We start from the raw sequence: 10,779 nt of genomic DNA, 5'->3' as shown, positions 1-10,779 counted from the left end.
AGGTCATACTCTTTTATACTGTGATATTCACATGAGCTATTGGGGATAAACAAGGAAAGATTATAGTTCAACCATTAGGCTTGTATGTCAAGTTGACAGGGTCAACTGCACTGGTTAATTTCTTGTCAACCTGACACAAATTAAGTCATGGAGGAAGAGGGAACCATAGATGAAGAACTGTCTCCATCAGATTGACCTGTAGGCAAGACTGGGGCATTTTCTAGATTAATGGTTGATGAGGTAGGGCCAAATCACAGTGGACAGTTCCCCTGAGGGAAAAAAAATAAAGATACATTTTACAATTGTAAATTGCTGACTTTGCTTCTGTAAACTGGCTTGCATTAGACACTGACCCATCCTCTCCCTGGAAATAAGTAAAAAGTTTCAGAGTCCAGACGTCGGCCTTGGGACAAGGTCTGTAATTATAGATTAAAAAAATAATAAGTCTCTGTTTAAAAATTCCCCAAATGGGACCCAAGATAAGGACCATCTGGTGAGTGCAGCAAACTAGGTCAAATGTCAGCCAATCACGAGCCGGTAACTATGCGAACTCCCCTCCAGGGTAACTGCTCCCCCTAGATCTCCCCTGAGCCAACCAGTTTATGATGAGTGTTACAAAATTTCCCGCGTAGCAAAGTGATTGCTGAAATATATGATGATTTTTAAATTGGGCCAAACCCGGGGCACCTGGTATCTTATGCTAATTTTGTAGTTTCTGCCTTTAAAAATGCTTGTAACCGCTGCTTGGGGCTCTCTGACTGACCAGGGCAGAGAGTCCACTTGCGCCAGTGCTGAATAAATTCCTCTTGCGTGTTGCACCTGCTGGTTTGGAATCTTGGTTTCTGGGGGGCCCTCCCACCGATGAAAGTATCCCAGGGGTCTGGGGTCTTTCACCCCCTGGGCAACTGGTCCTGAGTTGTATAAAGCAGGTAGCTCAGCAAGCCACAGAAAGCCACTAAGAAGCTTTTCTGCCTCTGCTCCTGTCAAGTTCCTGCCCCGACTTTCCCAATGATGGACTAAGATTGGGACATTTAAGACAAACAAACCTTCTCCTCCCTCAGCTGCTTTTGGACAGTTTTTACCACAGCCATGTAGAAGCAACACAGTACACTCCCTTAGGTTAGTTTTCAAATCTATTGAAAACAAAGTATCCAGAGCTCTTTCTTGCACTAGGAATTTCCAAGAATATCATTCACATTGTCAGTATGACAATAATGAGTTCCAAATTCTCTCTTATTGTAGGGTCTAGTTTTCACCTCAGGGTGCAGTGTCTCTGACAGAAACAAGGCACCTGAGGAAGGATGGAGGAAAGAGAAAATATGCCAAAGTTTTCCAGGGACAATTGTAAGAGTCATGCCGTATTGCCTGCCTGAGTTAAGTTTCTGTTGTCCAGTATTGACCCACTTACCAGAAAACTGTGACATGCCTGGACAAGTCCTGAGTTATTAGAAAATAACTTAAAATTTCCTTATCTTTCTGCTACACTGACCATTAGTAACAATGTTTTGTGGTTAGGTTGCTTGGTTGGGTTTGGTTTTCCCAAAGAAAGCTTCCTGGTCTGCTTGCTATAAAACTTGCCTGAGAAAAATAAAATTTTACATCTTGATCAGAATACCTGTCTTGCTGTCTCTTGTCCCTTTCATTCGCAGTTCCGCCTTCTAGGGTCTCTGGTGAAGATCCCACTGGCCAGGAAATTGGCGCCCAGCATGAGGCTTGAGGACGTGCAGGAGTGGTGAATGTCATCATACACCAGGGCAGGCCTCCCCAACAGTTGGACCACCTTGGAAGATGACTCCATGAGCGAAGGTCTGGTTGGTGATCGCCTTGGAAATGCCCTGCCATGAGACAGATCCAGAGGAATTGCAATGTGAGGATGCAAGGCATGTTGACCATGGGACAAGCATTTAGTAAACAGGATTTGTTTATTTCAGGACTGAAACTCAAGACACTAGGAACTAGGGTCAAAAAGAAAGACTTAAAATAATTTCTTGACTATATTAGAGATGTCTGTCCTTGGTTTCCCCAAGAAGGGACCATAGATGAAAAGTGCTGGAGACGGGTTGGTGACTGTTCAAACGATTTTCACCAGACCTTTGGTCCTGAAAAGTTCCTGTTCAAACTTTCTCCTACTGGAATTTAATTAATGATGTCTTAAAAACTTATAACCATTCCCATGATGTTCAAAAATTAATTAAGGAGGGAGAAAAAGCCCTAAGAGAGTCCTTTTGTCCACCCTCTGTCTGTCATTCTGTCAGTATTAATATTCCTGAACCCCAAGTCTAAAATTGTCCCGGCTGCCATGTCACCCCCACCCACCCACCATAGAGCAGCTACCCTCCCCCTTTCCCTCAAAAATTTTGATGATGATCTAACTCCAGAAGAGGAAGCCTCCTTAGAGGAAGAAGCCGCCAAGTATCATAATCCTGATTGCCCCCCCCCCCTGCTCAAACATACCCCCCACAAAACTTCATCCTTTTAAACCCCTTCCCTACCAGTTTCCACCACAGGGTGTAATGGCCTCTGCACCACCCTTTTGTGCACTCCTTATTGAGGATGAGGAAACCTCTGCCCTCTTACAACCAAGAGCCTTCTCTTCACTGAAGGAGGACCTCCAACAATAGCCCTTTTGTAAAACATTTAGCGTTCATTTAGCCTGCCAGGCTGCCATTTGTCCTCATAGCGCTAAGTCTGACCTTTCTGATTATGTCAGGCTATGCTCAGGAATTGTCTCCACGCATGCCATAGGGCTAGCCATTTGCGCTGCCCTCTGTTTAGCCAACAAAAACCCTAAAACCTGCTCTAACTGCAAACAACCTGGGCATTTTTTCCCAAGAATGCACTGATAATCCCAGGGGTTATCAGGTTTGTCCCCTCTTCCCAGACTCAGCCACTCCCCAACCCCACCAATCCATTTCAGATCTCTGGAGAGCAACTGCAGGGAGTGCAGGACTGGACCTCTGTTCCACCACCCAGTCAGTATTGACCCCTGAAACAGGCCCTCAGCTACTAAATACCAGAGTCTATAGCCCCTTACCTCCTGATACCTTTGGCTTAAGCACACTCTCTTCACCATTTAAATGCTCATTCCCTTTGTTTGTTGTTTAAGCTTACCCGAGAACAGGCCCAAGAATTGTTAAAATTGCACTGACTGTGCCGTCTCTCTTCCCGTTCAACATCTGGGAGTGAACCCCCGGGCTTGGTTCCCAGTGAAATTTGGTAAATGGATATTACTCATTTAATTTAATTTGGCAAACTTAAATACATACATGTTACAGTTGATACCTTTAGTGGTTTTATATTTGCCTCTCTCCAGGCCGGAGAGGCCTCCAAAGATGTTATTTCCCATATTTTACAATGCTTTTCCATCCTAGGAAAGCCTAAAGTTATAAAAACTGATAATGGCCCAGGACATACTGGGAAAAACTTTCAATCTTTTTGCCAACAACTTCAGATTAAGCATGTCACTGGCATTCCTTACAACCCGCAGGGCCAGGGCATTGTTGGATGTGCTCATCAGACTCTAAAATCCATGCTTCACAAATTAAAGAGGGGAAGCCTGTATGATACTCGAGGCAACCCCTGAAATCTTTTACATCATGCCCTTTTTGTCCTTAATCTGCAGCAGATTGCTTTTGGTATCCACAAACTCAAAGCCATCAAGCATTGTTCATGTGGCGAGACCCCTAACCACCCAGTGGAAATGGCCCAACCCAGTCCTGATCTGGGGTCAAGGGTCAGCATACATCTATGAACAAACAGAGGGAGGCCCTTATTGGCTCCCTAAGAGATAAGTTAAACAAGTCAACTCTAATCACCCAAGGAAGAGGATAGCCCCTGATGCCATTTTTCCCTTTCTTTCTCCTTCTTTACGGATGCTGATGAAGAAAAAACTGGGAGAATTTCCCTGGATATTCTGGATCTTGCTGCTGCCTGTACCTTCTTATCAGGACCAGAGACAGGTCAACACATCCCCATTTGCAAGGCACTTTTATTTGACTGAAAATTATACTAATTATGCTAAAACACAGACCTTTGGCCACCTGTTGGCTACCGCTGATTGCCCCTTGCAAAGATGCCAGAATCCCAATTTACTCAACTTTACTGATTTCCATTATTCTCCCTGCAAAGTGGCTCCTACTATCTTTTTTTAAATTTTTTTGTACAACCAGACTGTCCACAATTGCAAAACTTATTTGAAGGAGAAAAGCATAGGATGCCACATTCTTACTGCAAAATTCATGATGCCATTCCTCTTGCTAAGGGACAGGTAACTGGGAAAGAATGGAACAGCCCTAAATTTTATAAGACATATACAGGATATTCCCTAGTGGTTTGGGACCTGTGGAACTCACGATGGACTAGTCCAGTAGGAGCCATGGACATGGCCCGAATGGCTACATGACCTAGCTCCAGACTCTACATCTGGCACTCTTATGTATAAGTACAGTCTACGTTCCATCATAATGTCCTTATACAAGAAAAAAATTAATAGCACAACTGTCGTCCCGTTCCTCTGTATTTTCTTGGCTTTCCCTCCTTCAAGAAGGCCTTATGTTTGCCAATGTTACTGGCATTGGGAATCTCTCATCGTGATTCCTATGTGCAGCCCTGGGACGTCCTCCTCTGATAGCAGTACCCCTGCCGCAGGTCCTTAATTGCACCACCACTGATAATTCCCATGGCTACAGCCTCATTCCTGAAGTACCCTTGTTTCTTGACCCAGGCCTCTCCAAGTTTGATTTTTGCTTGTCCAGTGTTTCCTTTCCCTCTTGCAGCCAGACCGTATTACCCAATCATCCTTTTGCCTCTCTCTCCCGGATTTTTCTTTTGGTGCAATGACACCTGATCTTTTCCCAAAGAAAGCTTCCTGGTCTGCTTGCTATAAAACTTGCCCGAGAAAAATAAAATTTTGCAGCTGGATAAGAATACCTGGCTTGCTGTCAATTCTTTGTGTCTCTTGTCCCTTTCATTCACCATTCCCACTTCTAGGGTCTCCAATGCAGATCCCACTGGCCAGGACAAATATTGATCCAGTTGCATCTTTCCCAGGATTCTGCTACTGTTAACTCAATGATCAGACTGTATTTCTAAGAGCATGAGATCCCAGCTTATTCAGAGAATATATAGTAAGAGCCATATGGAAAAAAAACAAAAAAGAAAGTTCAAAGAAACAGGTAGACCTAATTTTAATATTTTATTTAATACAAAGTGTCAATAACTCCATAATTTTTAACTTGGAAGCAATGTAAGTGAATTGCTCATTACACTGGCATATTAGTAGGTCGTTGAAATTTTGTACATTATATGATGAATCAAGCATTATGGAAAACATGAACAAATTTGAAATCCATCACAAAAGAAATATGACACATTAATTTCAGTATATTTTAACATGCTTTTTCTTAGGAAATTAGAAACACAATGTTACCACCAAAAAAATTAATAAAAAAGAAATACAAATGTTAACTGTCATGTCACTTTTCTTAGTATAATAATGACTGTAAAATATAGTTTGATATATTTATCAGTATCACTACTAAAGAAAAATATTCAATTACTGTTATCTGTGGTCAGACTAAAACAGAGTATGACCTCACTTAAAAAAGAAAACAATATAAATTTCTAAGCCATTGCTTTTAATAATTTATTTCATTAAGAAAACATTATGTGTAAATGATTACTTACAGTCTACTCTTTTTGTTAGTCAGTCCGTGAAATGCAGTCGTTTTGGCATTTCAACATGTGGAAGGAACAAATCCTAATTTTAGATCTTTACCATGTCTTTGCGATGCAGTATGCCGTTTCAAGAAATCAATATGAGTAAAATATTTTTATGTGTCCATGTTTATATGTCAAAGGAGGTACATGAACTTGCTTGTCTGTGTGTGTGTGTGTGTGAGTGTGTGTGTGTGTGTGTGTGTGTGTGTGTGTGTGTGTGTACGCATGCGCACTTGCACGTGCACGCATACATGCTCATGCACATGCTCACATTCATGTCAAAATTCAGTGTCTGGCATTTTCTTCAACACATATTTTCTGAGGCAGGATCTCTAACTGAACCTCAAATCACTGATTTGCTAGAATGTCTGGCCACATGGCCACAAGGCTCTTCCTTCTTCCACCTTTTTCACACTGGAATGACAAGTGTGCACTTGGATGCTCAGCTTTTTACACAAATGTTAGGTTCAGATCTGAGCACAGGCGGGCTTGTGTGGTAAGCAACTAGACGACTGAGGCATTTCCTTAGCCCTGTATACATTATTAACTACAGACTTTACATACGTCATTTCTAAGTATGTCTAGGATATACAAACTGAATTTATAATTATATTATGTTCTGGAATATAAAATAAGTTGGACTCAGTACTCACACATGACTATTATGTATCATACCAAATGGGGCCTTGCTAATGGAAAAAGAATCAAAATATATATAGGGAATGATTTATACAGCTAAGGAAATGACAGGATTAACAGAATTGGGAGTAAGAGAACTAAAGGAAGCAGGAGGAATATTATGGCAAGGGCCCTAAATCCCACCTAAAAAATCATCTGACAAAGGCTGGATAGCCAGCTGAAGACTTCATGAGAAGTAGTGGAAACTTTAGAGCAGGCCTACATCAAGGAAGCAGGAAAGTATATTTATGTTCTTGAAGGTTCTATTGAAATCTCAGCGCCTCTGCTATCTTTATTTTCTGGCCCCACTATTAAATCCTGATGGATTTTCAAAAGCAACCAAAACCAACCTAAAGTAACTTAGGGGATGGAAACATTGTCTTCAAGAACCACCGCCCCTTCCACAAATATAGGCAGGAAAGGCTGTCATTGTTCTGGTTTGTGTGATGTACCAACAAGCAAACCAAACAATGTGGGCAGAGATGAGCAAACTAGGACTTGATCATCCTGTATTATAGGCAATGCACATCACTGTGGTCAGTAAAATGAAACATATCAATAGTAGACAAGTGATACACAGGAACTCTTGAAGTCCTCCATCTTTTCTAAATTATTCTGTGTAGGAATCAGTTACATGCCTATATTCACTAAGTATAATTTTCCTACAATGTAAAGTACCTTATATATTGTATGTGGGTGTCCAGGAAAAAACATTTAGTACTTAAATAGTACATATTGGGTTGAAACTGTGTTGGACCGTGAAATTTATTCTAAGTAAGTGATCCAGGTCATGTCAGCCCTCTCTGCAAACTCTAGCATCACCTTCAGTTGTAGTTGTACAAGAGCAAGCTTCCTTTGGTCTATACTGCCCTGAATAGGCCATACTTCATAGCAATGTACAGGGACTGGATAAATCACGTATTTTAGCTTCTTCAAGGGTGTTAAATTATTCATGATAGTCACAAGCATAGGCATTGTGATGGGGTTAGAAGCAAAGCACAGGACACGGAGATGAGTACAACGAATCAGGGCAGGGATAAGGACAGAGATTGCAGTATCATTTATGAGACAATGATTTATCTCTAGATGTCGAAGAGTACCAGAGAGGTTTCCCAGAAGAGTTTGAAAAGGCTCAAAATCATCCCAATACATGGAGTTGTTGCTAAGATTCAACAGCTTTAGGCGGGAGACCTGAGAGCTCTGGGCCATAAACCTGAAGTCTCTGTACGAAAGATCACAGAATGACAGATACAAGAAATGCAGTCCAGGTGGCAGGACTCTGTAGGGAGAAAAAACAAAAACTTCTGAAGAACGAAGTCTGAATGAGGAAAAGTATACCTTTATATCTAGAAAAAACTACTTTTAACATGCATTGTAATTGGGTATTAATGTGCTAATGTGTGCTTTAGTTCAATTAACAGTTTTGTGACTCTGAGAATTTCTTTGGCAGGATAGTTTTATCTAGCCCTGGCTGTCCTGGAACACACTATGGAGGATATACTGGCCTTGAACTCACAGAATCTGCCTGTCTTTGCCTCCTAAGTGCTGAAATTAAAATCCCATGCCACCACATCCAGCTGAAAGTTTTGCATTCAAAACTGAGATACAATTTCTTTTAATCTTAAGAATGTGTACAGTGTATTATAATAGATTATTTTAAGAAATATTAAGAGATGCCGGGTGATGGTGGCCCACGCCTTTAATCCCAGCACTTGGGAGGCCGAAGCAGTCAGATTTTTGTGAGTTCAAGGCCAGCCTGGTATATAGAGTGAGATTCAAGAAAGGCACAAAGCTACACAGAGAAACCCTGTCTCAAAAAAAGAAAAAAAAAAGAGAAATATGAAGAGAAAAAACTGAAAGCACTTGGTAGGCAACATTAGCCATTGTAGATTTCAGGTCACCTTTTTAGTGGGGAGGGATCAGAAAGAGCAGGCAACTGAAAATTCCCTTTGGTCAGTCCCTAAATACCAACTTCTACTTTCATGGCCTATGCCTTGGAGATCATATATCAGTAAAGTGATCTGACATGGTGAACTATGGGCATCTGTGATTAGGTGCATTAACGCTATAGCAAAACGTCTTCCCCCATCTCAATCCCTCTTCCTCTTCATACCTAGAAGGCTAGTGTTTTCACCTTTTATTTCTGCACTTGTCTATACAAATGCTTTTCAGAAGTTTAGGAACACCCAAGAATGTTTTCTTTGCTGTCTCAACAGGCTCTCAGGAAACCCAGGGCCCTACCCCAAACTCTTACCTCAGCACTCTGTCCAGATGCCCTGTGAGACAGAATGAAGACAGGCTGACTTTCTTAAGGTGGTTCATACGTCGCAAGTGACCGAGGAAATTTTTAAAGACTTTCCCACTCAGAGATCTAAAAGTGACTTTAGACAGACTGAGGCTCTCTAGGTGGTCCATCTGAGATAGAACATTGGTGATATCACTCAGCGAACCCCTATCAATTGACAACTGACCAACACAGTTGAGATCAAGAATACTCAGGGTGCATTTGCTGTCACCCAGTTTATCAACTTGCAAATCTCGACAGCATATGTGCAAAGACCCTATACTCTCCCTAATTTTACTTGTAAGTAAAACCAAAAATTCCTTTTCCACTGAGGAGCCATCTAGGGAAAGGTCCACTAGTAACTCTACAGGCCTGGGGAACCGAACCATGGACTCTGGATTTACAAAATGATGCTGCCCTTCTATTTTCAGGATAGAGCTGTCAGAAAAAGAACAAGAATGAAAACAGAAAGGTTCCTTGATTCTGACATCATGGCATGTGGTCTTACAGTAGTTGTCTTGCCTTAAATCTAGGATCCTCAGTTTAGGTATCCTGTAGGGGAAAGAGGAGATAGAATACATGAAAAAAAGCCAACAATAATGAAACCGAGTAGAATCAACAATGACATCTAGGAACTAATTCTTTTATCATAGCTGACACTCCTTGTATTAACTATCAACAAATCTTTCCCATGAAAATTCAAACTACTCCCCCCAACCCTTTATACACCTTAAACCCCCTCTAGTCTTAAAGCTCCTGTCTTTTTCTTATGTAACACCTGTTACATAAACCCATCAATAGAACCCCAGTAACAGATTTAAAAATGAACATAAATTTGCAGCCAAGAGCCTCACATGTAAATCTTCAGCATTTACTTGTTACTCCTTCTGGGAGAGTAGCAGGCTGTGGTCCAACCTCTCCTGTCTTTCCATGTTTCTCTTACACAATCTTACCTAGAAGCAGAGTTCTTTGAAGGACGCACTGGAAGATTCTCAATCATGGCTTTCAGGAGTTCATGTTGAGGCTTCTGTACAGTTAATGACCCAATATGGAGACAGTGAAAGGGCCACACTTTCACCATCTCACTCAATATATTCTTATGCCCACCCTTGAAGGCAGCAATGAACAGGGGAACAAAAATGACTCTTGGTATATCCTGCAGAGCTTGAATTGCTGCAGACTCATTTCTCAGCAGACTCTGTATAGCGAGATCCAACAGTGTCTTTGGGTTCTTTGCATCCATCTTTGTGAACCTGAATCAGAAGGAGAAATATTTAGAAGTTCTGGGAAAACATACACAGTCTCTTCTTCACAACCAGCACCAGCAAAGTAGAAATTTAAAGAATAAATGAAACAGATAGTCAACACTAGATACATTTACTATAGACAGATTTGAAATTGACTTGTGAGTGTATAAAGATGTGTGTGTGTGTATGTGTATTTCTACTCCCACTTCCTTGTATATAAATTATGTATGTGATAAAACACCATTAGAAATGGGTAGAAAGCCGGGCGGTTGTGGCATATAACTTTAATCCCAGCAGTCGGGAGGAAGGGCAGGTGGATCTCTGTGAGATCAAGGTCAGCCGTTCTACAGAGCAAGTTCCAGGATAGGCTCCAAAGCTACACAATGAAATCCTGTCTCCAAAAACCTGCTCCCCAAAAGAAGTGGGTAGTAAGTAAGCAAAAAACAATTTTTGTCACTTAGATACAAGACTTCAGTATTTTCCCTAAATAGTATATAAGCTATGATGAAGAAAAATATAAATCTACAAAAAAGTGGTATTATAGAAAATATTAAAAGAGCAAATTAATTGTGATTAAAGAGAAAAAGAATGACATATTAGCCCTCGATTTGTCTCACTCCTATTACTGTATTTGTAGCAGAAAAAGACACCAAAAGTGCACAAGATAGACATGAAGGAAGATGGTTAAGAAAACTTAAAGTTGACCTTGAGCTTATTTGGAAAATCTAGTCATGAATTAAGCCTGAAGATGAAAAAGAAAACATAAAATCAAAAGACTGTGGTACAGTTTAGGGCAAAGACTGCAAAACTCTTCCATTCAAAGCTGTATGTTGTCTCACATGTGGAAAGTAA

At 41.0% G+C, this 10,779-nt stretch overlaps 1 protein-coding gene across 1 annotated transcript; it reads right to left on the bottom strand.

Moving 5' to 3' along the window:
• Window positions 1-7,161: 7,161 nt before the first annotated feature.
• On the bottom strand, window positions 7,162-9,923 carry LOC118575872 (leucine-rich repeat-containing protein 14-like). The gene is made up of 3 exons (XM_036176242.1): window positions 9,634-9,923; window positions 8,651-9,232; window positions 7,162-7,675 (listed from the first exon to the last, which is right to left on the bottom strand). Exons 1-3 carry the CDS (start codon window positions 9,921-9,923, stop codon window positions 7,162-7,164), a joined length of 1,386 nt encoding a protein of 461 aa, XP_036032135.1.
• Between the last annotated feature and the right edge of the window lie 856 nt (window positions 9,924-10,779).

Source organism: Onychomys torridus, unplaced genomic scaffold, assembly GCF_903995425.1.
Source record: "Onychomys torridus unplaced genomic scaffold, mOncTor1.1, whole genome shotgun sequence".
Classification (NCBI taxonomy): Eukaryota; Metazoa; Chordata; class Mammalia; order Rodentia; family Cricetidae; genus Onychomys; species Onychomys torridus.
This window is presented reverse-complemented; position numbering and strand designations above follow the sequence as displayed.